Source organism: Cydia strobilella, chromosome 24 (genome assembly GCF_947568885.1).
Source record: "Cydia strobilella chromosome 24, ilCydStro3.1, whole genome shotgun sequence".
Lineage (NCBI taxonomy): Eukaryota > Metazoa > Arthropoda > Insecta > Lepidoptera > Tortricidae > Cydia > Cydia strobilella.
In genome coordinates, this window is record NC_086064.1 from 6205100 (window position 1) to 6232188 (window position 27089).

The following is a 27089-nucleotide window of genomic DNA, read 5'->3' on the forward strand; positions in this document are numbered from 1 at the left end:
CCAGGGTCTCAAGTACAATGTCTCTAAAAGTGAGCTGCTAGTCTTCAGAGGAAGAACCGTCCAATTAGACGACCTTATGTTACCTCCAGTGAGACTGAATGGCACTCCTCTTAAAGTCGTAAGAGAATTTAAGTATTTGGGACACTGGGTAACCTCATCGCTAAAAGATGACGTAGATGTGGAAATGGAGCGTAGGGCGCTGGCAGTAAGAAGTAATATGTCGATTCGTAGGTTCGCAAGGTGTACTAGCATCGTTAAAATCACCCTTTTTAAGGCGTACTGTCAGTCATTTTACACTTGCAGCCTATGGATCAACTTTACTCAAAAAACTTACAGCGCCCTACGCGTCCAATATAATAATGCTTTTTTAATACAGTTGCTCAAAAAGTTGTACTTTTTGTGGCTGCGTAGCGTGCGAGAAGCTCAATTTCTCGAACTAGTGCTTTTTACTTTTTAGTTCCAAACTATACTTTCGAAACGCAGTTAAAATGTAATTTAGCGCGGAGCAGGGGTACCAGGGCCTCATGAGTTATGAGGAGGTGTCGTTGACCAACCCGCGCCGGGCCCGCGGCGGCCGCGGCCGGGGCGCGCACGACTATGAAGGTATCGCGGGCTGCGGCAGCTCGCGTATCGCGGGCTGTATAGGTACTTTTGGTTTTGGTTTGGTTTGGTGGTATGATTCTACTAATGATATATTAATTTATTATTTTTTCGCAATTGTATTAAAAAACGTCGTTTACAACACGTGTGAAATGTCTTTTCACACTAGTTGTAAAATGTACTATTAGGATGCTGTTGGGGTTGCCGCGTTATTGCAGCGCTAGCGGTATGTTCGCGGAGGCGCGCACCAACGGCTTCCACGCCATCATGCGCAAGCGGGTGGCGTCGCTGGTGCGGCGCGTGCGGGGAGCTCTAACAGCATCCTAGCCACAGTCGCAGACAGGATAGATGGCGCTTTCTGGAAGTACTGGAGTAGCCTACATGTTTATAATAGTTAAAGTATACATAGATTACATACATAGATATTGTCACTAACATAGGCAGGGGGGTGTCACTGCGCAGTTTAGGTATATTTGGCCGGCGCACCGCCCGGGAAGGTGTATGGCAGTGGGCTGCCGCTCGTCTCGCACGATATTTATATTATTCTGTTTTTAGTATTTGTTGTTATAGCGGCAACGGAAATACATCATCTGTGAAAATTTCAACTGTCTAGCTATCACGGTTCATGAGATACAGCCTGGTGACAGACAGAGAGACAGACGGACAGCGGAGTCTTAGTAATAGGGTCCCGTTTTTACCCTTTGGGTACGGAACCCTAAAAACATTTTTTTTAAATTCTGGACTATATTGACCGACATATTTTTAAAGGAATAAGTACTTCTGTGGCATACCTACTTCCGTGAGAATCAGACATACTATCTCCGGCTAAAAATTTTATGTTTACCGAATCAACGTTTGTAATTCCTACATATTTATCTTAAAAATAATAAATCAGTAGGTATAGGTACAAAAACTTGTCGCGTGACAACCCCGTGCCGACACTTGCCGCTCGGTCATAAAACTGCGGCGCGCAAAGAAGATTCACGGTTCGGGCGCGGTTATAAGTTTCTGCAGGCGGCGAGTATAGGTATAATTTTATACCTAAATCTGACTTTTGTGAAGGAGTGAATTTTCTGTACGGTAGTACTATTAGTTATTCTGTGACATAGGTTAAGAGTTAATAGAATAAGTTACTAATATATTATGGAAATTGAATTTCTGAAATAAATAATTATTTAATTTAATTTAATTTAATTATATCTGTATCCCGTAGGACTTTCGGGATAAAATTTACCCTATGACACTCCCGTGATCAAGACGAATCTAACCATACCTTATACATCAAAATCCATCAAGCCGTTTAGGCTACAGGAGGCCACCAAGAAACAGACATACATACATACATACACTCGAAAAACATTACCCTCCTCCTTTGGCAGTCGGGTAAAAAAGTGCAAACTAAAATATATGCAAAATTAAACATGTTGAAAAAATGGCACATTTAGACGTTAAAATACTTTTGAGTATATTAGAACGTATTGATTTTATAAAAATAAGCATAGAAGAATTTTGAGATCTGTTTTTTTGGACCTACATCTACAGTAGCGCCACCTGGTGAGCACAAAAACGGTAGCCCTCATTACCACCATTACCGGGTTAGTTTGTGCGGAGGTTAGTACTAACACATTTTATGGTTAGAACAATACTGGTTAGTGTTAGTTGTTACCTCGGGTGAGGTTGTAGAGAGAGTGATGTATTTATATGGATGGATGGATGTCATTCGATACCTCCCTGATGGGAGGTATGAGAGGCCGTGTCCGCCTTCCGGCTGCGACGGCTGTTGCGGGTCGCTCCTCACCGATGTGGGGAGGTCAATCTTCGTCAATTGAGGGAAGAATTGGCTGCCGGTGTGGGCCAGCTCTTCGCTACCGATCGATATTCGATACCCAACCCCACGACCCCTAGCCCGGTGATACCGTTTGAGCGGGGCCAGATTTCGGGGCCGTGGTGAAGGCGACCGGTAGCTTAGCTGGCGTGAGTGGCGTGTTGCATCCGAATGTCTGTGTTGTGCTTGCTGGGGCTCTGCTACTGATGTAGGAGGGCTCGGGGCAAGTCCAATTTATTACGTAAGACGATTTTTACCAGTTTTTGACCTCCTCCCTCCCCTATTTAATAAAAAATAAGAAAAGGCTGACCGCCTCCCCTCTATATTAAGTAAGAATCTACAGGAAAAAATTAAGACACGTTTGGTTTGTTTTAGGGTTTATTTTTCAAAAAAATCGTTTTTGGAACGTCTATACTCTGCACCATGTTTGATAGCATGCAGTGTGGGTCAGTGTTTTTTTAAACATCATAATTTCACAGAAATTTAAAAAAAAACGATGTTTGTGATCTTACGTAAGAACTATGAAAACCCCCTCCCTTCCCTTGTAAGAAAAAATAAGATATGTTCGACCCCCCCTCCCCCCTAAATCGTCTTACGTAATAAGTCGACTACCTTTTACATTTAGTGAACTTGATAATAATAAGATAAGAAAACAGTGCTTACGTAACAGATGTTCGTCAGGCGGCCAGTCTTCACACGGCGGGACTGGGGACTCCTCGTCTGAACCTGAACATGTAATCATCCCTTAAGAGGGTCGAAAGCGGGATGGAATTGAAATCGTTAATGAAGTGTCTGATAATTTGTGTACATAAGCAATTAAGCAAATAACAATAACTAGATTTGTGTAAATAGCAATAACTAGATCTCGTGTGAGGAGAGTGAAGAAATCTTTTCTAGGACAGTGTATACAGTTCTACAATAAGTTACCAAGGGAGGCACTGGATTTACCATTTCCTGGACTTAAAAAATATGTTAAATCTGGTCTACTGCATAAGGCATATTACACAGTCGAAGAGTATATTAATGATAAAGATGCATGGCCTTCTATAAGTAAATGAATAAATGATGAAATGTATTTGTATTGTATTTGAAATTTTAATTGTTGAATTTTGTATTTTGTAAGCTATTATTTATTTTTTAATTTAGTTGTAAAGTACTTTTGACGATTCAAAAGAGATTGTAAAGTCCTACTTGATTAAATGAAATTCTATTCTATTCTATTCTATTCTAAGCATATACTCAAATTCCATGATTGCTATTTATAGTTCCATTACACTATCCAGGCGCTATTCTTACGCGAGCTGCGGTTACTAAGTCGCGAGCAAAAGCTAGTACTTAATATTATAAATGCGAAAGTGTGTCTGTCTGTCTGTCTGTTACCTCTTAACTCTTAAACCGCTGAACCGATTTAGTTGAAATTTGGTATTAAGATAGTTTGAGTCCCGGGGAAGGACATAGGATAATTATAATAATAAAGAGATTAATAAAATACTTTATTGTGCACTACAAAGAAAAATACATGTTACAAACAAAGACAGGATATAAGTGAGTAGGTAACAACAGGCGGACTTATCGCTAAAAAGCGATCTCTTCCAGACAACCTTCCAGTATACTTAGGATACTTTTTATCCCAGAACTCACCCCTCAAGGGGGTGAAAAGGAGGGTGGAAATTTGTATGGGGAATCAATAACCGCTGAACCGATTTAGATGAAACTTGGTATGGGGATAGTTTTAGCTGTGCTTCCGCACATCCGGCATCATCCCTTAAGGGTGTAAGAATGGTTTGGAAATTTATTGAGTGGACCAATTTGGGGGTGAAAAAAGGATGGATTTAAAAGCTAGGATAATAAGGATAAAAGGATAATTCTGCGCAGACGAAGTCGTTTTCGAAAGTGTTTTAACGAGATGTAAGTAGCCCATTATGGTAAAAATCATAATTGTAATGGGGGTTATGTAATTTTATTCTCTAGTTTCTTTTGATTTTCATTTACCTTCCTCCTCAATTCAGGGCTTCCCCAGCTGCTAAATTATGAGAACTAGAATTCTTCCTTCCAAGCTCCTATACCACATTTACCCGGAAATGTTTTTCTTCACATATTAGCTATTGAAAATATATCAAATGATATTCGCTATAAAAGCTGCATGCCTTACTGCTAAGTAGCACTCGATTCGTTTCCTTTTATAACTGCTGTCAATTTATTCTAGAATACAGTGAACACGACTTTAGATCAGGAGTGGGCCGATCCAAAGACAACCTTCTGAAATGGGGAATCAACCCGGGACAAAGTGATGCACTATACGAATGTGGCGACCTACAAACAACGCAACATATGATGCAGTGTTCCCTGTGTCCAACTACGTGCACTACAGAAGACCACATAAGAGCTACCTCCCGGGGGTTAGAGGTTAGAGGTGGCAAGATATTTGCAAAATATTATTTAGTTATGATCCCTTCACACAATAAGAAGACTTTAGATACTTACGTAGAGAAGGCTCGGAAGGCTCGCTGCATGCGCCATCTTCAGGTTCATCGAAGACTTCCTCGTCTGAAATATAACGCGTAATAAGGTTTAAAACAAACATCCAAGGGAAACATCAGAAACGGTTCCTATTTGGCGGTATTTTCCCAAATATTCGTGTTGAATTCGTGGCAAACAAAAGTAACTAAATCCATACTAATATTATAAATGCGAAAGTCTGTCTGTCTGTTACCTCTTCACGCTTAAACCGCTGAACCGATTTAGTTGAAATTTGGTATACAGATAGTTTGAGTCCCGGGAAGGACATAGGATACTTTTTATCCCAGAACTCACCCCTCAAGGGGGTGAAAAGGGGGTGGAAATTTGTATGGGGAATCAATAACCGCTGAACCGATTTAGATGAAATTAGGTATGAGGATATTTTGAAATGTGGGAAAGGATATAGAATAACTTTTATTCCCGAAATCATCCCTTAAGGGTATAAAAAATGGGGTGGAAATGTATAGTGTAGACCATTTTGGGGATGAAAAAAGGATGGATTAAAAAGCAGATTTGTTTAAGAATTAAGGTACCCAAATTACTAATTCCATGCAGACAAAGTCGCGGGCAAAAGCTAGTATGTGATAAATAGCAACAGAATGATTTGCTGGCACCAAACAATACGAGTATGCATAAATTACTATAAAAATACACAATTCAAAACCACTATAGATGTGCCTACTGCCTATAATATTGAAGTGTTCCATCGATTTCTCCATAATGCCATCATCAGATCCTGAAATGATGATAATAGGACTAAACAGGTTTTCAAATAACTTGATATCAAGCTTAATATTTACCTTTGACACTCAGTCCTCCCTCCAACCTCTCCTGCAGCTCGGCCTGGCAGTGCTGCACCTGCATTTTGAAGTGGCACGCCTCCCGCAGGCGCCCCAGACACACCTCGCAGATACCACTCTTGCCATTGTCGCTTGGTGCCAGCTGCAAAATGTAGTGTATTTGTTTCTGTCCTTAAATTTATGTCTATATTCATTCTTGGCACACAAGACAAGACTCATAGTATACTCTATATAATAAAAACGTATTTAAAAGTTATATGGGCTACTGTTTAATTGAGGTAGACTATTCGGTATTCGGCATATGCCGCATGTTTTGTTATAAGTTGTAGTCGGCCAAATATTCGGCAAATATTTTTTATAGCCTTTGCCCGTGATTTCGTCTGCGTGTAATTATAATTTGGGTAGCTTAATTATTTTTTGTCCAATCTGCTTTTTATCGATTCCCCATACAAACATCCACCCCCCTTTTCACCCCCTTAAAGGATGACTTCTGGGATAAAAACTACCCCATGTCCTTCCCCGGGACTCAAACTATCTCTATACCAAATTACAACTACATCGGTTCAGCAGTTTAAGCGTGAAGAGGTAGCAGACAGACAGACAGACACACTTTCGCATTTATAATATTAGTATTGTAAGATTCTTTAAAATTACTAATTATTTGGAAAAGATTTCATGAAATAAAGAGTTGAATAATCATTGTCAATCTATAATTAATTAAATTTAAAAGTAAAGTTATTGATTGTTAACATTTGTAAATGGAAGGTAGTTTAAAGAAAAGAAAAATGCGACTGGCATGGCGGTTAACGGGCATTCGGTTACGGGCAGAGGTGAAGGGTGGACGATTGTGAAGAGAGGTGATTGGATGTTGAACTGTAACGGAATATTGTGATCAAGTAATATATTGTTGTTATGAAAGCTGGAGTTTTTCTTACAAGTCAGAAGTGGTAAGTACCTACAAGTCAGTATTGTATTCCGGAATGTCAGTATGATATTAATATATAAACTGGTCGAGATAAAGATTAATTGCCCAATTAATTCGTTGTAGTCCAAGTAACAGTGCTCTTAGAACAAATTAAATTACTTTCTATGAAAATTTTATATTATTTGGTTTATAGTAACTGTGGTGTGAAAGTATTATAGATATATTTTAGTAATCCCTTTATTGGTTGCTGTTTAAATAAAATTTATTATGTCGTCATATTTCCTGTCAGTTTTTAACGGTCGGTTAGAAACAAAAGCACCGTTAATTTTATCAAGAACAAAATAATTGGGTAAACCCATTTCGTAAGGCCTAGTTGTTCACTCGAAGGTATTATAATGCAAGTTTTCTCTACAAGACCAACAGTCAGGTTTATTTAGTGATTGTTGTAATACCTATCTATAATATTATTAGTGCATTCATTACATCGCATTAGCGTGAAACCTTTAGAAAACCCTTTTATTTTGACAAAATAGTTCGGATACCTATATTATTATTTACAGGAGCAGATTGAATTATTTTGTCCTATGTATGTACCGCTTATCTGGTTACTACTTTTACCATATTTATATATATTACTTATCAATATTATATACCGGGTTTTAATTGGTTTGGTTTCGAAATTGTAACCTACTCAGACTTTAAAAAGTAGGAATGATACTTTTATTGTAGTTACGGACCCGTTTTGTGTTCTGGATCCCGTTTCAAATATCGGATCTATCTCGCGTTCCCGAAGTCGAGTCTGTACCGATACTGGATCCGTACCTGATATTCTAAAATTTTCTCGTTTTAAAAAGCCTGTGTTTCGGATCCGTACAGGGATTCGGATCTGTTTTGGATTTTAAATCTGTTTTAAACGTCTCGTATGCTACCCCGGAATTCAAAACGGTAACGTAAAATTAACTAAATAAGTAAAACAGTTGGATTTAGCTTAACAAGAAAAATTTTGGTATATTTATATTTGTCTACTATTGACAATCCAAAGGTGTAGAACTCTTCCATTGCTGGTGTTGTTTTCGAGTTCCAGACTATGGACCATGAGGAAAAGACATCCAGGCCGAAAATCGAAATCTGGTGATGGACAAAGTCGCCATCGCCGCCAGTCCCCGGACAGACGGAGTCGCAACCGAGGAAGCCGCAGCAGCAGCAGACTGAGCAGACACAGCAGAGTTACGATCAACTCTTTATGTGTTAAAGAGTTGAGTCCAGGAAGGTCATGTAAACCCACTTTTAGTATCATAATATTATTAAAACGTGAGATGAATGATTTGATATGGTAATATGTGATGGATACCGTGAGTTGCTTTAAAACTGAGACTTCATCTCAATCATCGACAATGGGGTCCCTTTTTATAGAAAATACCACATTTATTTGTTTATTTGATTTAAAGGTTTATTGATCGAGTATCTAGTATCGAATCTAGTATTCATATCTAGTATCGAGTATAGAGTATCGAGTATCGAGTATCATCGAGTATCGAGTCTAGAGTATCGAGTATCGATTATCGAGTATCCAGCATCGAGCATCGAGCGTCTAGTGTCTAGTATCGAGTATCGAGTATCGATTATCGAGTATCGAGTATCGAGCATCGAGTGTCTAGTGTCGAGCATCGAGTGTCTAGTGTCGAGTATCGAGTATCTAGTATCTAGTATCGAGTATTCAGTATTATTGAATTATTTTAGTTATTGAATAGGGTAGTTGACACATGTTGAATAGATAGAAAATGAGGAATTTGTCACAATAAATTGGAAACTTATTGTGAATTATTTGATCTTTAAATTATTTGACTTAATGAAACATTTCAGCTATTGAATTATTGAACTTTTGAGTTATTAAATCTTTGAGTTATTGAATTATTGAATCTTCGAGTTAATGAATTAATTGAGTTATAGAATTATTTGGGTTACTGACTTATTTGAGTTATTGAATTATTGAATCTTTGGGTTAATGCATTATTTGAGTTATTAAATTATTTGGTTATTGTATTATTTGAGTTACGAAAAATTTGAACCTTTGAGTTATTGAATTATTTGAGTTTATTTAAATATTGAACCGTTATTGAATCTTTGAGTTATTATATTCTTAAATCTTTGAGTTACTGAATAATTGAATCTTTGAGTTGTTGAATAATTGGATTTGAGTTATTGAATTATTGAATCTTTGTTATTGAATTATTTGAGTCATTGAATTATTTGACTTATTGAAATATTTGAACATTTGAGTAATTGAATTACAAAGATTCAATTATTGAATAAATGAATCTTTTAGTTATTGAATAATTGAATCTTTGCGTTATTGAATTATTGAATCTTTGAGTTATTGAATTATTTCACCTTTGAATTATTGAATTATTTGACTTATTGAATTATTTCAGTTATTGAATTATTGAACGTTTGAGTTATTAAATCTTTGAGTTATTGAATATTTGAGTTAATGAATTCATTGAGTTTTGAGATACTGAATTATTTGAGTTATAGAATTATTAAATCTTTGAATTATTGCATTATTTGAGTTATTGAATTATTTTATTATTGAATTATTTGATTATTGAATTATTTGAGTTATTGGATTATTTGGGTTGTTAAAATATTTGAACCTTTGAGTTATTGAATCTTTGAGTTACTGAATTTTGAGTTATTGAATTCTAAAATTTTTGAGTTACTGAATCTTTGAGTTATTGAATTATTGAATCTTTAAGTTATCGAATCTTTGTTATTGAATTATTGAGTTATTGAATTATTAGAGTTATGGAATTATAAGCGTTATGGAATTATTTGCGTTATTGAATTATTGAATCTTTGAGTTATTGAATTCTTAAATCTTTGACTTATTGAATGATTGAATCTTTGAGTTGTTGACTAATTGAATCTTTGTTATTGAATTATTTTCTTTAAATTATTGAATTATTTGAGTTATTAAATTATATGACTTATTGAATTATTTCATTTATTGAATTATTGAATCTTTGAGTTAATTAATTATTTGAGTTATAGAACTATTTGTGTTACTAAATTATTTGAGTTATTGAATTATCGAATCTTTGGGTTATTGCATTATTTGGATTGTTAAATTATTTGATTATTGTATTACTTGAGTTATTGAATTATTTGAGTTAAGGAAATATTTGAACCTTTGAATTAATGAATTCTTAAATCTTTGAGTTCTTGAATGATTGAATCTTTGAGTTCTTGAATTATTGAATCTTTGAGTTATATAATTATTTGAGTTATATAATTATTTGAGTTAGAATTATTTGAGTTAGAATTATTTGAGTTATTGCATTATTTGAGTTATTGAATTATTTGATTATTGAATTATTTGAGTTATTGAAATATTTGAACCTTTGGGTTATTGAATTATTGAATCTCTGAGTTACTGAATTATTGAATCTTTGAGCTATTGAATCTTTAAGTTATGGGATTATTGAATCTGAGTTATTGAATTATTTGAGTAATTGAAATATTGAACCTTTGAGCTATTGAGTTATTGAATCTGAGTTATAGAATAACTGAATCGTTGGGTTATTGAGTTATTGAATAATTTGTTATAGAATTATTTGAGTTATTGAAATATTGAACCTAGTAATTGAATTATTGAATCTTTGAGTGAATTATTGAAACTTTGAGTTTGAATTCTTAAATCTGAGATATTGAATATTTGAATTATTGAATCTCTGAATCTTTGAGTTATTAACCTAGTGAAGCTTTGAGTTATATGAGGCAGTATTGGAGACATGAAGGGGGCTCCAGTATTGTGATTAGTTATACGAGGCAGTATTGGAGACGTGAAGGGAGCTCCAGTATTGTAATTAGTTATATGAGGCAGTATTGGAGACATGAAGGGGGCTCCAGTATTGTGATTAGTTATATGAGGCAGTATTGGAGACATGAAGGGGGCTCCAGTATTGTGATTAGTTATATGAGACTGATAAGTAGCACAAAAAAAACTAACACAGCACAATGAAAAACAAAACGAGAAATGATGTGCTACAGTTGAAATGAGTTAAAAAACGGAAATGAATAAAAATGTGGTGAGACACGTTTGTGTCAAGAGAGTGATTATGTAAATAGCACATTAGAAAAAAACTGAATGAAAAAACATGAGAAATAATGTGCTACACCTAAAATGAGTAAAAAAAAAGTTAGAAATAGAATATGTTAAGTATGATGAAGTATGCAAAAAAAAAAAACTATATTTGATACAATAAAAAAAAGGAATGTGATGTCGGATTTATATTTAAAAAAAAACTGTGTATTTAGATGGATATATGTATATTATTCGATTTGAAATAATTATATGAATATATAGATTAATTCAATAGATAACAAGAAAATATGTAGATATATGTAGTGATAGACAAAGCAATTGTATTACATGAGTAATGAAGTATTTATAATTTTCTTTCTGAATGCCCGATGATTTAACATGCCGAGTGTAAGATTAGATGATAAACGTGATTAGTATGACTGTGCATGAGGACATGCACAATGCCAGGATGGGCGAGTGTAAGATTTTTTAAAATTACTAATTATTCGGAAAAGATTTCATAAAATAAAGAGTTGAATAATCATTGTCAATCTATAATTAATTATATTTAAAAGTAAAGTAAGTAAGTATTGATTGTTAACATTTGTAAATGGAAGGTAGTTTAAACAAAAGAAAAATGCGACTGGCATGGCGGTTAACGGGCATTCAGTTACGGGCAGAGGTGAAGGGTGGACGATTGTGAAGAGAGGTGATTGCATGTTGAACTGTAACGGAATATTGTGATCAAGAAATATATTGTTGTTATGAAAGCTGGAGTTTTTCTTACAGTATGGATTATATAGCATTTAGAACTTTCGCGTTTTGAACAAACATTAAATCACGTTATTAAACATCGGTAAATAAAGATAACAAAATAACTCTAAGAACAAATTAAATTACTTTCTATGAAAATATTTTAATTTGTGGTTTTTCAAGTAGACACACTACTATTTAAACTATAAACTGAAATAAATGTCATATACGAAGGAAAAAATGACCAAAGCCTCCAGTGTCCAGAGCTGGAATCGAACCAGCGTACCCCGTTTACCGGACAGGTGCCTGAACCGCTCGGCTATCCGGTCACGATGGCATAGGTCGAAATTTCCAAGTATATGACAATTCCCGAAGATAGAACAGTATGGTTCGACCTTCTAACTGAATCAACTCGGGTGATTACGGGCTAGCGAAGAGAGATGGCGCATGGGTGGATCAGTTTATAACACGATAAATTCGCGATAGACCCAATTTTAATTATGATTTAGTATGGATTATATTTGTCTTCACTTCCGGGAGCTGTCAAGTAACGAACCGTATCTGTGCTACAGCGTAAATTTAATTAAAAATCTAGTGAAATAACAACTATCTGGTTACGGAAAGTGTACGGCGGTACGAAATATAATTAGTGAAAATTAAATCACAAACTAAAAGTGACAAAAACAGTGCGTAAAAACCGAAAAGCGCGAAAACAAAAAACAAGAACAAGAACAAACATAACTATACGTATAACTAGTTATCATAACCTACGAACTGTCACATATCAGTTCAGTTCAGTTCAGTTTTTGGTTCTTATGGCATCTGTCCATTGGGACAATTTTGCCAGCATCAAGGTTGTGGGAGCAGAATTTCAGTATCAGAACTGAAACACGATATCCGGTGTTATGACACTTAAGCTGTCAAATACATAAGAAGTTGCCAGTACAAAAAGCTACCAAAGACAGAATTAGTGTTACCAAGTACTGCCCAGTGTTGCACGATATTAAAAATTCCTACCAATTAGTAGAATTTTCAACAACTATGGAAAAACTGATAACACAACTAGTAGAAAAAATGGAGACCATGAACATAAATATAAATAAAATGAAGGAAGAATACAAAGACCAAATGAAGGCACAAACAGAAAAACTCACCACTGATTTGGCCTCCACAATCGATGACAAGCTGAAACCACTCTTTGAAGAAAATAAGGTGCTGAAAGACAAAGTAGAAACTCTAAACAACAAAGTCCGAAGCCTGGAAAAAGAAACAAGAAGGAACAATATTATTCTTCATGGAATCGATGAAACAGAGGAAAATAATAACGAGCTCCAAAAACTGGTCATTGAGGCATTCAGCACGGTGAGCACAGCTGCGGGATCAGAACCGTTCGATAAGTGGGAACTGAGTGACGTCTACAGACTGGGCAGAAAGCAAGAAAAGAAACGTCGACCCATACTAGTAAAACTTACCCTCGCATGGAGAAGGACAGAACTGCTAAAAAACAACAAAAAGTTTCCCCTGGACACCTATGTCACAGAAGACTTCCCAAAAGACGTCTTAAACACAAGAAAAGAACTCAAAGCAAAGATGCAAGAAGAGATCAAAAAAGGAAACAACGCAGTGATTCGCTATGACCGACTCATAATCAGAGAAAGATCAAACGCAACAGAAAAAAGAAAAAGGTCACCAACGATAACACCAACAAAAAAAGACTCCGATGAAGAAGTGCCCCAGAAGGCACCAAATAAAATATATAAGACAAATGCTTTCGATCTCATGAACCGCCCAAGGGCAAATTCATATCAGTCCACGAGCGAACGAAGCGAAGAATAGCAATGAACGACAGACCCCCGGAAACACACCACAGTAGATCAAGCAACCAACATAAACTATCATTCCCCAAGACGAATAGCGGTCATCGTGGGGAATTATGACCGCAACCCTCCAACGAAAGAACCACAAACAAATCATGCGCAACAAAACTCTAACCAGTAATCCCAGCGAAACTAAACAACAAAAAACTACACAACAGAAACTTGAACAAAAAAACAATTTCAAAACAAATGAAGAACCTGTACGCAGAAAAACACTACAAAATGACATGAAACTGCAGGGAAAGAAAAATGAAGAGAATTGGAGGAGGCCTCCACTCAAAGAGGGGTCCAAATTAAATTAAATTAAATTAGTAAATAACATACACAAACTTAACACTAACTACTAGCTATAAGAAAATTACTAACAACACGCAAAAACTTTTAATGTAAAATTGGAAATTTGGAAATAAAGGCTTTTTTATTTTTTATTTATTTTTTATATTTGTCTTCTTGCAACACTGTAAAATGTATGCTCCTTCAGAACTTAACTCCCCTTCTCAAGTAATCTCTTCCATTAGGTTAATATGTTTTCCCGTTGTAATTAAACCACATGATGAGACATGTTGAATCCACAAAATGTTGTGATTATTTGGAGTGTTGAAAATTTGTTCATGTTTTTGACATGTTTGTTATTAGGGAATTGCCTAAAAAGAGACTGTAGAGAGATCTGTAGCTGCTGATGTAATTAAAGCGAGTTCAAATGGCTTATTATAATGATATAGATAAACCGAATAATTCACCTGAATATTTGCATCAGCAAGATCTGAAACAAACATTCGCAAACTCCATATTCAGCCTATCTCTAAACTGAGGCAATGATAAGAAATTCTTATAGTGAGTTATGGACTGTTTGCAGCCTGAACTGAGTCAAGCTGATTTGTATGTTGTTTTAAGTAAGTAAAAAATTACACCAAAAACTCAGCTACCTTCTAAATATCACTGTGCAGCTTCTGTACAAATTGCCTGAAATAAGCAGTAAACTTTTTAGGGTTCCGTACCCAAAGGATAAAAACGGGACCCTATTACTAAGACTCCACTGTCCGTCTGTCTGTCTGTCTGTCCATCTGTCTGTCACCAGGCTGTATCTCATGAACCGTGATAGCTAGACGATTGAAATTTTCACAGATGATGTATTTCTGTTGCCGCTATAACAACAAATACTAAAAATAGAATAAAGAAATATTTGAGTGGGGCTCTTATGCAACAAACGTGATTTCTATGCCGTTTTTGCGTAATAGTACGGAACCCTTCGTGCGCGAGTCCGACTCGCACTTGACCGGTTTTTCTTATATTCATCGTACGTGATTTAAAACAAAAAAAAATATCTGTAGATTTCTAGAAAAAAGCAACAAGTTAACTAACAATATGAACAAACCTAGAAGTGCTAGTAGTTTTGGTTTTGAACTTGATGTTTAGGTAATTATATAAATTTAAGAATAAGTTATAAATTTAAGTTAAAAACTTGTGTGCTTGTAACGAAACCATATTGATAGAAATTTTTTGAGGTTAGTTTTACAGCTTTTCGTTTACTTGAATAGGTATGAAACAATAATAGTAAACAATTAACTGCAAGGGTCTTTACTCTGTGGTTACAGCAGATTTCAGGCAATGAACATTTTCTGCATCATTACTTACTTTGATTACAAAGCATTCTTCGATCATGACCGAATATATTTCCGTTATGCCGAGACGAGTGTACGGTGTACACAAATCTTTCGCCGAAGGCCGCTGCAGGCAGCAGTAACACTGGTTTGTCGATTCCATCACAGTAGTACTTTAAAACGCTCTTCTTTTCACCGATTTTAATTTTATATTCACATCACATACGATTCAATCAACATCAACAACTTAACAACTGACAGGACAGAAGAGAAGAGGCATGACAATGACTGACAATGACAGAATGTCGACTCCCGACGCCATAGCACTTGCGAACTTTTTAAATCGGTCGGGAGTCGACAGCTTGACACTCGCGGATTTTTGAAATCGGTCGGGAGTCTACCGTTCGACACTCCAGTGATTATCACAGTTTGATGCACAGACCATGAAGTTATTGACGTTATTGTTGACTGTGCTAAAGCCGCGGAAACATGTGAAAATTGCGCATTGTCGTAAATTTTACACAGTATTTTACTCGTATATATGAATATAAATCAGTGAAGAGCGTGTTGAAGTACTAATGTGATGGAATCGACAAACCTGTGCCACTGCTGCCTGCAGCTGCCGGCGGAGAAAGATTTGTGTACACCGTACACTCGTCTCGGCATAACGGAAATATACTCAGTTATGATCGAAGAATGCTTTGTAATCAAAGTAAGTAATGAAGAATATTCTCATTGCCTGAAATCTGCTGTAACCACAGAGTATAGACTAGACCCTTGCAGTTATTGGTTTACTAGTATTGTTTCTTACTTAGGTACTTAAGTTCAACTAAACGAAAACCAAAAGCTGTAAAACTAACCTCAATTTTTTTTATCAATATGGTATCGTTACAAGTATTACTTAATAATATACACTTAAATAAGAATCTTTTCTTCGGAAAACTTAGTTAAATTTATAAAATTACCTGAACATCAAGTTCAAAACCAAAACTACTAGCAGTTCTAGGTTTGTTTTGTTCACATTGATAGTTAACTTGTTTCGCTTTTCTAGATATCTATGGATAACTGCTTTATTGAAGCATCTTCATCTCATATTGACATAAATTTAACACATAACATAACACATTAAGTCCGCACCGGGCACGTGACCAATTATAGTATGCAAATTACGAGCTAGGTGTTCAATGTGTTAATAAAATAGGACACTACAATGTTGATGCCTGAACTAAGATCTACATTTTCTGTAAATAATCTTTTCTTTGTATTAAATCATAGTCATAGTTAATATAAGAAAAAGTATAGGTTTACTGCTTATTTCAGAGAAGAAGTTTCTACAGAAGTTGCGCAGTAATTTTTAGAAGGTAGCTAAGTTTTGGGTGTAAATTACTTTTTAATACAGTTGCTCAAAAATTGGTACTTTTTGTGGCTGCGTAGCATGTGAGAAGCTCAATTTCCCGAACTAGTGCTTTTTACTTTTTAGTTCCAAACTATACTTTCGAAACGCAGTTAAAATTGAATTTAGCGCGGAGCAGGTACCAGGGCCTCATGAGTTATGAGGAGGTGTCGTTGACCAACCCGCGCCGGGCCCGCGGCGGCCGCGGCCGGGGCGCGCACGAGTATGAAGGTATCGCGGGCTGCGGCAGCTCGCGTATCGCGGGCTGTATAGGTACTTTTGGTTTTCGTTTGGTTTGGTATGATTCTACTAATGATATATTAATTTATTATTTTTTCGCAATTGTATTAAAAAACGTCGTTTACAACACGTGTGAAATGTAAAAAGACATTCTTTTCACACTAGTTGTAAAATGTACTATTATATGTGACATTTTTACTTACTTCACAACATACAAATCAGCTTGACTCAGTTCAGCCTGCAAACAGTCCATGACTCACTATAAGAATAGGGGATATTACTGCAATGTTCTGCCACCAGAGTGCAGCACTAGCCTTTTTAGTAAACCATAGAGTAACTTATACATACTGTAACCTTTAACAGGTTTTTGACAAGTTTTCAGAGATAATAAAATATGACATTGATGCATCAAGGCAGTTAGCTTACAGAGGACCTCCTGGGAAATGTGAATCCGAAAATTCGCTATCTGCCTCTTTATCAAAATATTTAGATGAGTACGCTTTTTACTCACTATTATTTTTAGTCGCTTTTGGCGACATGTTTCGGATTCTTTGGGAATCCTTCCTCAGGCACCCCCCGCCCCCGCCCCATCAGCGCGTGCGCAACGAGCGACGAGGCAGGCGGCGCGGGCAGTGCACGACGTACAACCGCCACGGACACTCGTGCCTGAGGAAGGATTCCCAAAGAATCCGAAACATGTCGCCAAAAGCGACTAAAAATAATAGTGAGTAAAAACCATACTCATCTAAATATTTTGAAATATTAAGCTTAGAATAAATTTAAGTGGAAAAATTACTGCCTTGAGTCTCACCCAAGGCAGTAATTTTTCAACTTTTAAATTTATTCTAAGCTTAATAGCATCGATCGCAGACGTTTCTGCTTGTTTAAAATTAATATTTTGAAATAAGTCCCACGATAGTTTAAGTTCGATTATTGCCTCTTTATCGCTCGAATATGCAAGAGTGACAGAGATGTTAGATAAAGAAATTTTCTTGTTTCACGATAGACCCTTAGATTGTGGTAGTGGCGCCCTGGCGCCCCCTACTCAGAGTTTCGCGTAATATTCCCTATTTCTCATTGCCTCAGAGATTGAGAGATAATAGAGATAGGGCAAATATGGAGTTTGCGAATGTTTGTGTCAGATCTTGCTGAAGCAAATATTCTGGTGAATTATTCGGTTCATCTATATCATTATAATAAGCCATTTGAACATGCTTTAATTACATCAGCAGCTACAGATCTCTCTACAGTCTCAGTCAAAAACTTGAACAAATTTTCAACACTCCAAATAATCACAACATCCTGTGGATTCAACATGTCTCATCATGTGGTTTAATTACAACGGGAAAACATATTAACCTAATGGAAGAGAGTACTTGAGAAGGAGAGTAAAGTTTTGGAGGAGCATACATTTTACAGTGTTGCAACATGACAAATATAATAAGAAATATTTGCCGAATATTCGGCCGAATACGAAACATGGCAAATACCGAATATTCGCTCCATATCTACCTTAGTTAAACAGTAACCCTATAACTTTCAAATACTTTTTTATTACATAGAATATGCTATGAGTCTTGTGTGCCGAGAATATAGACATATACAATATACGCAATATAATCCGTTTTCATAGTTTTATTTCATATGTAACTATCGCGGTAACCGAAGACAATATTAATATAGACATAAATTGACAGAAACAAATATACTACATTTTGCAGCTGACACCAAGTAACAATGGCAAGAGTGGTATCTGCGAGGTGTGTCTGGAGCGCCTGCGGGAGGCGTGCCACTTCAAGATGCAGGTGCAGCACTGCCAGGCCGAGCTGCAGGAGAGGTTGGAGGGAGGACTGAGTGTCAAAGGTAAATATTAAGCCTGATATCAAGTTATTTGTAATCACATTTAGTCCCATTATCATCATTTCAGGATCTGATGATGGCATTATGGAGAAATCGATGGAACACTTCAATATTATAGGCATTAGGCACACATATAGTGGTGTTGAATCAGTTGAATTCTGTATTTTTATAGATATTATGCATACTCGTTTTGTTTGGTGCCAGCAAGTCATTATGTGGCTATTCATCACATATTGAATTTTTAATTTGAATTATTTGGTTAAGTAGTAATAAGGATTATTTTTAATTTAAGGTTAAGGCACTATTGTATTAGGTTTACCTGTAAGGATAGTTGCTGCTGTATTTAATAAAATAAAATAAATAAATATTTAGTTACTTTTGATTGCCATATCAAGGTAATAGGTTCAACACGAATATTTGGGAAAATACCGCCAAATAGGAACCGTTTCTGATGTTTCCTTTGGATGTTTGTTTTAAATCTTATAACGTGTTATATTTTAGACGAGGAAGTCTTAGATGAACCTGAAGATGGCGCGTGCAGCGAGCCTTTCGAGCCTTCTCTACGTAAGTATCTAAAGTGGTATTCAGAACTTGGTAGAATAAGTTGACAATCAGTTATAAAACGAAAAGAATAGCGTACTACTTAGCAGTAAGGTGCAGCTTCCATACCGAATATCATTTGATATATTTTCAATAGCTAATATGTGAAGAAAAACATATCCGGGTTGAAATGTCGGATGGGATCTTGGAAGGAGGAACCCTAACTCTCATAATTTATTAATAATTGCAGTCGGGGAAGCCCTGAATTGAGGAGGAAGGTAAATGAAAATGAGAAGAAACATGAGAATAAAATTATGTACATAACCTCCATTATGTACATACGAGATCAACAGATGTACATACGTATGTGATCAACAGACGCGTACGACTAGCCTGGGCAGCCTATTCCAATCTCGAGTTTGCCTTCAAAATGAACCTTAAGGCCGAACAAAAAGCACGCATATTTGACCAATGTATCCTGCCTGTTCTCACTTATGGAGCTGAAACCTGGGTTTTCACCAAAGACATACTACGTAAATTGAGCGTTGCCCAGCGGGCGTTAGAGAGAAAATTGGTGGGGATCACATTGAGAGACCGTAAAACAAATGAATGGCTGAGACAACAGAGCAAAGTCAATGATGTTATAAAAAGCGTAGCCAATTTGAAGTGGGAATGGGCTGGTCATATAGCACGGAAGACCGATTCGTGGAGCAAACGACTACTCGAGTGGCGACCATGGGGGGAAGAGCGTCCTCAAAGTAGACCCCAGATGCGTTGGGACGACGACATTAAGAAGACTGTGGGGAAACAGTGGCTCCAAGTCGCACAGAACCGCGGCTGAATGGTCCAGTAGCTTTGGCATTAGTGTCAATCCATCGAAATGTCAGGCTATTATTCTGGGAAGCCAACAACAACTAGTGAAGCTTGGTGCGGTTTCTATCGCGTCGATCTTGTTTGATGGCACCATCATTCCAGTATCTAAACAAGTGAAAGATCTCGGCCTTGTTTTAGATCCAAGCCTTACCTGGAATTACCAAATCTCAGAAATTAGTCGGAAAGTCTGTTGGACGCTGCGTAATCTCTACAAATTTAAGAATTTTCTCCCAGTAGGTACCAAAAAACTCCTAGTGCAGGCTCTAGTTTTGCCAGTCATTGACTATGCGGACGTATGCATGACTAATATCTCGCAGGAGTACCTCAATAAACTTGACCGTCTCATTAATAATGGCATACGTTTTATTTTCGGCCTTCGCAAATACGACCATGTTTCTTTCTATCGACGTCAGCTCAACTGGCTTTCCATCCGTCGGCGTAGGTCCCTTAGAATCCTGAGTATATTATTTTCCATATTGTTCGAGCCTTCTACACCAGGATATCTTAAATGTAAATTCACTTTTGTCGCCCCCCGTCCAGGCTGTAAACTGCGTTCCTCCCGCTCACTCAAACTCTCCATCCCTTCTCACCGTACTGGTTTTATGTCCAACTCTTTCGCCGTTGAGGCAATCCGTCTCTGGAATTCCCTCCCTCTCTCGATTCGACAAGCCCCAAGCAAGCCTGTTTTTAAGCGTCTACTCCGCAAGCATCTTCTGTCAGAAGAATTTAAATAATGTTCTCCATCTTGTATGTACTAATATGTATTAGTTTATCTTTTGTATATCATATAAGTATTAGTATTTAATCATAATTGTGTTAGTTTACGTTATTATGTTTATATATATATACATAATATTTGAATATTTTTTTGGTTCTATTTCTCGTTATAATTTATGAATCTATCCTGCACCAACATTTATGTCTCTGTTTGACCTAATGGTTGACTGGTAGAGAATGCCTTTTGGCATTAAGTCCGCCATTTGTACATTTTTCTTTGCTTGTGCAATAAAGTTTAAATAAATAAAAAAAAAAAACCGCGACGAATGGCGCAAAATGAAGGAGGCCTACACCCAAAGGGTAGAAAAAGGCTAAAGAGAGAGAGAGAGAGAGAACCTCCATTACACATAATGGGCTACTTACATCTCGTTAAAACAATCGAAAACGACATGAGCTCACTTTATGTGTTATTACGTGTTCAGGTTCAGACGGGGTGTCCCCGGTCCCGCCGTGTGAAGACTGGCCGCCTGACGAACATCTGTTACGTAAGCACTGTTTTCTTATCTTATTATTATCAATTTCACTAAATGTAAAAGATAGTCGACTTATTCTTTGTATATTCGAGATGTAGAGCGGCAGATACGGACATTTCTATATTCTAGGTTTCTGGTAGGCATTTCCTCAGGTATGCGATCCCAGCGTGGGACACGAACTACGTCACTTTTAAGTTGCCACGTAATAATAAACAATAATTAAGGAAAGATTATTTGGCATCGCTAAACTAGTGCCAAGACAAGAATAAACAAAAGTGAGATATTGTTACTTACTAGCGATTTATTCTTAGAGCAGATTTCTGTAATTTAGGAGCTCGCAACATAAAGCAATGATGACGTAGTTTGTCTAATGTAACGCTATGTCTCAGAATGCTATATCTGGCGCATGTATTATTGCACCACAGAATAACTAATAGTACTATCGTACAGAAAATTCACTCCTTCACAAAAGTCAGATTTAGGTATAAAATTATACCTGAATTAAAACTTATAACCGCGCACGAACCGTGAATCTTCTTTCTGCGCCGCAGTTTTATGACCGAGCTGTGAGTGTCCGCACGGGGTTGTCACGCGACAAGTTTTTGTACCTATACCTACTGATTTATTATTTTTAATGTAAATATGTAGGAATTACAAACGTTGTTTCTGTAAACATAATTTTTTTATCCGGAGATAGTATGTCTGAATATCTCGGAAGTAGGTATGCCACAGAAGTACTTATTCCTTTGAAAATATGTCGGTCAATATAGTCCGGAATTTAAAAAAAAATGTAATTTCTGCTTCATTGTTCTTCCGTTTATTCAGACATCCATAAACAGAACAATATCTATAAATTTATGTTTCGAAGGCATTATATATTTTCAATTTTGCGCGAGTCGAGCGCCTGCCCACTGCCATACGCCTGCCCGGGAGGCGCGCGTGACACCCCACAGATTGCACTCTAATGTGAATACGTTGTGTGTTCAGCCGGCGAGTACGGAGATAGCACGGCAGCTCTGTCCCTGCGCTGTAGGCAGCAGCTCGCGCTGGCGTGCTCCGTGAGGCTCAAGCGCCTCCGCGACTCCCCGCGCGCGAGCCAGCCGTGTCCCGTGACTTCACACCGCGAGCCGAGCCAGCCGTGTCCCGTGACGTCACACCGCGAGTCGAGCCAGCCGTGTCCCGAGACGTCACACCGCGAGCCGAGCCAGCCGTGTCCCGTGACGTCACACCGCGAGCCGAGCCAGCCGTTTTTCGTGACGTCACACCGCGAGTCGAGTCAGCCGTGTCCCGTGACGTCACACCGAGAGCCGAGCCAGCCGTGTCCCGTGACGTCACACCGCGAGCCGAGCCAGCCGGGTCCCGTGCCGTCACACCGCGAGCCGAGCCCCGCCAGCAGTGTGCAGGACGCGCCCCCTCACACATCCGCGGAGGAACAAGCACAAACACACGACACTCGCCCCACACACACACCACACCACTCTAGTTTAATCACACATCAACAAGACCATATTGCACCACAAACAAATAAGAAGACCTACTATTGCGACATGTGTAGTCAGCTATTTACGTCAAAACTTACTTTAATCCGACATATCAGAACACATACACACCCGGAACATACATGCGGAGTTTGTAATGAAGCATTTCTAAATAGCGTATTACTGAATAAGCATTTAAGATTTCACTCAGCAGAGAGACCGTACGTTTGTGGTGAATGCAATAAGCGATTTGCAACAAAAACCTATTTGTATATACACACAAGAGTCCATACTGGCGTGAAACCATACAAATGTAAAGAATGTAACAAAGAATTCACACAAAAAACTTATTTAGTTAGCCATGAAAGAATCCATAGTGGACTGAACCCATACAAATGTAAAGAATGTAGCAAAGAATTCACACAAAAAAGCAATTTAGTTATCCATGAAAGAACCCATAGTGGAATGAAACCATACAAATGTAAAGAATGTAACAAAGAATTCACACTAAAAGGGAATTTAGTTATCCACGAAAGAAGCCATAGTGGAATGAAACCATACAAATGTAAAGAATGTAACAAGCAATTTACAAGAAAAGATAATTTAAAGTACCACGAAAGAGTCCATACTGGCGTGAAGCCATACAAATGTAAAGAATGTAACAAAGAATTCACAGCTAAACATTCTTTAGTTATCCATGAAAGAACCCATAGTGGAATAAAACCATACAAATGTAAAGAATGTAACAAAAAATTCACACAAAAAACTAGTTTAGTTATCCATGAAAGAAGCCATAGTGGAATGAAACCATACAAATGTAAAGAATGTAACAAGCAATTCATATATAAACAATCCTTAGTTATCCATAAAAGAACCCATAGTGGAATAAAACCATACAAATGTAAAGAATGTAACAAGCAATTCACATATAAACAATACTTAGTTATCCATGAAAGAAGCCATAGTGGAATGAAACCATACAAATGTAAAGAATGTAACAAGCAATTTACAAGAAAAGATCATTTAAAGTACCACGAAAGAGTCCATACTGGCGTGAAGCCATACAAATGTAAAGAATGTAACAAAGAATTCACAGCTAAACATTCTTTAGTCATTCATGAAAGAACCCATAGTGGAATGAATCTATACAAATGTAAAGAATGTAACAAAGAATTCACACTAAAAGGGAATTTAGTTATCCACGAAAGAAGCCATAGTGGAATGAAACCATACAAATGTAAAGAATGTAACAAGCAATTCACATATAAACAATACTTAGTTATCCATGAAAGAAGCCATAGTGGAATGAAACCATACAAATGTAAAGAATGTAACAAGCAATTTACAAGAAAAGATCATTTAAAGTACCACGAAAGAGTCCATACTGGCGTGAAGCCATACAAATGTAAAGAATGTAACAAAGAATTCACAGCTAAACATTCTTTAGTCATTCATGAAAGAACCCATAGTGGAATGAAACCATACAAATGTAAAGAATGTAACAAGCAATTTACAAGAAAAGATCATTTAAAGTACCACGAAAGAGTCCATACTGGCGTGAAGCCATACAAATGTAAAGAATGTAACAAAGAATTCACAGCTAAACATTCTTTAGTTATCCATGAAAGAACCCATAGTGGAATGAAACCATACAAATGTAAAGAATGTAACAAAAAATTCACACAAAAAACTAGTTTAGTTATCCATGAAAGAAGCCATAGTGGAATGAAACCATACAAATGTAAAGAATGTAACAAACAATTTTCACAAGTACATAGTTTAGATTATCATGTTAAGTCTAACCACGGCTATACAAAAGACAGTATACAATTCACACAGATAGAAAATATCGTGGCTTATGAAAACGACACGTCGAAGAACAACCATTCAGATACAATGACGGTAACCAGCAATCAAGTCGAAAAGATAGTTTAAAGACGCATAAAATGAGTCACATCGGAGAGAAGCCGTATAGATGTGAAGAATGTAATAACCACATTACATCAAAATCTGAATTAGAAAGACATAAAAAAATACATACCGATGAACAGTCATACGAATGCGAAATATGTGAAACCATTTTTTTCGATGAAATAAGTTTAAGGAAACATGTTGAAACACATATATCCAGGATACCATAAATTTGTTAAATTCTTTCGTAAAATGGTTTGTATATATCTATATTTCGTAAAATGGTTTATATATGTTCAACGAGCTGCATGCTCCGATTGTGCGTGAGCCTCTGAACCGCGCGCCACGGCTGTTACGCAGGGCTTTTAGCTTAGACCTTTGTTATTGTTATTAAGTAATACTAACTCATTTTAGTTGTAGTATCTTAGTATTTAGTATTAATAATTTTAGTTTTAATTTTTAGTTAAAAACTTACTAACCTATGAGTTGTCTGAAATTAAACGCATTTTATTAATTTATTTATATATAGCTCAGTTTAATGTTGTTATTCCAACAAACGAAACTTTCATTTCGGAAATAGTAAATTTCGATTCGCATACCAAAATTTGAGAAGTTTCTGAAATTTTACCGACGGCACATCAGTACATTTGAATACTGGGGTTACTAAGAAGGAAAACACCGATTTTCTTGCTTCTTGTTTGCTAAGTGTATATGTGGACTCAATAGAGCGCCGGGCTCATAGACTCTTTGGCGATGACCCATCTGTCAAGTCAAGGATACAGAGCCTTGAGCATCGCCGTCGAGTCGCTTGCCTATCGGTGTTCTATCGGATACATTTCGGGAAGTGCGCACAGGAACTACACGACCTGATCCCACCTTCCCCTTTTCATCATCAGACATCCAGGCGCGGGGAGCGAATGCACCCGTTCGTGGTCCACATTCCATTCGTTCGGACGAAACGTTTTGCCTCCTCCTTTTTGGTACGGACGGCTAAGGAATGGAATGCGCTCCCGCCATCTGTATTCCCTGATCAATATGACCTCGGTCTCTTTAAAACAAGAGTGAATAGGCTGTTACTGAACCGGTGAGCTCCATCTTAGGCCCTGTCTTCACTTTCCATCAGGTGTGACTAGGGCCATTCGCCGATCAGTTTATAATAAATAAATAAAAAAAATGTATAGATGTTCCCACGGCCGCGACCGGATCAGAATGAAGAACGCTTTCTTTTTATATGTTCCAAGGATTCTTTACACGCTTGGAGTCTCGTCTGGCGGTGGGATAGTTGATCTGAACAATGCTCGATGGTGAATCAAGTTTTTAGTGTAACTCGTTGCCATGGTTACAAGGGATCCCTTTGTTTGACATAATTATTGAAAGACATATTGATTGTCAGATTATTATTTGTTATAATTCTGAAACCGTTAACTTTTCAGGATTTTCGTATGGGTGTATAGATAGGGGGTCTCTATTGTTTGACATAATTATTGAGTCATAATTAGGGATGGTATAGAAAGGATGCCAATCTCTTATGGCAGAATTGTTGCAAAAGTGACCGCTTTCAGCTTTAAATAATAGTTCCTAATCTCTCCGGTGGCGCTAGTTAGGCTCTGGGACATGAGTATAAAATGAAATTACGTAGGTTGTTTTTGGTAGTAGTTTATTTCGGTGTATGGTGGCGCCGCCTAATTACTGATTTTTGATGGACACTTTTCATACATAGAGATTTGGCTCCTTTATATAGTCTCCATGGTCATAATGTAATGATTGTCATATTATCATTAGTCATAATTTGGTTTTTATCAGAAACGCGTAACTTTTCAGGATTGCCATAAAACAAACCTAATCTAACCTATCTATAGGATAACCCGAGGAAAATCCTGAAAAGTTAACGGTTTCAGAATTATGACTAATGATAATATGACAATCACTACATTATGACTTTCAATAATTATGTCAAACAAAGGGACCCCATAGATAGGTTAGGTTACTTTGGTTTGTTTTATGGCAATCCTGAGAAGTTACGCGTTTCTGAGAAAAACCAAATTATCACTAAAGAAAATGCGGACAAACAATACATTATGACAAAACTTTATGGGAAACAATAGAGACCCTGGTTACGATTAGTTGTTCAGGGGACAAAAGACTTTATGCTATTTAAATGTACCAAACGTGTATTTTTGTGGTAGTTAAGGTTATAACCAATTTCCATAATAGGCCATCTACTAAGCATGTTAATAGAACGGCATACAGAAGATGAATAAATTGATTCATTATGACATGGTTCTATAGTGGCCTAATAATCAAATTGGTTGACTGTACATATGCAAGGTGACACATGTCATTTGAGGGTACTTTATTTGTAAGTAAGCTAATGTATACTGTTTATTGTTGAGAAGCGTCAAGTCATATTGATATTACTGAGAATATACGACGCGGTGTATAGTCGTATTTCAGATTCGTTTTACGTTGTAAAACCTGACCTGATTTGACCTGTATTGCAATAATAATAAAAAAAGTATATAGAAATGTCAATAGTTTTATATGCACCATTATGAATTG

General features: G+C 36.8%; 2 protein-coding genes across 2 annotated transcripts in view; one reads left to right on the top strand and one right to left on the bottom strand.

The window, feature by feature from the left end:
• Positions 1 to 15184, bottom strand: part of LOC134751978 (zinc finger protein 260-like) — a 33222-nt gene extending 18038 nt beyond the window's left edge. The window contains exons 1-4 of the mRNA XM_063687504.1: positions 15020 to 15184; positions 5746 to 5887; positions 4910 to 4972; positions 3089 to 3151 (exon numbers count right to left, since the gene is read on the bottom strand). Coding sequence (XP_063543574.1) covers positions 3089 to 3151; positions 4910 to 4972; positions 5746 to 5887; positions 15020 to 15148 — 397 coding nt within the window. The 5' untranslated portion in view covers positions 15149 to 15184. The remainder of the gene's footprint in view (positions 1 to 3088; positions 3152 to 4909; positions 4973 to 5745; positions 5888 to 15019) is intronic.
• A 311-nt stretch (positions 15185 to 15495) lies between these two features.
• LOC134751975 (zinc finger protein 420-like) lies at positions 15496 to 26882 on the top strand. The gene is made up of 5 exons (XM_063687499.1): positions 15496 to 15697; positions 18340 to 18481; positions 18980 to 19042; positions 21091 to 21153; positions 22129 to 26882. The coding sequence occupies exons 1-5, from the start codon at positions 15569 to 15571 to the stop codon at positions 24552 to 24554; spliced, it is 2823 nt and encodes a 940-aa protein (XP_063543569.1). The 5' UTR covers positions 15496 to 15568; the 3' UTR covers positions 24555 to 26882.
• Positions 26883 to 27089: the final 207 nt, after the last annotated feature.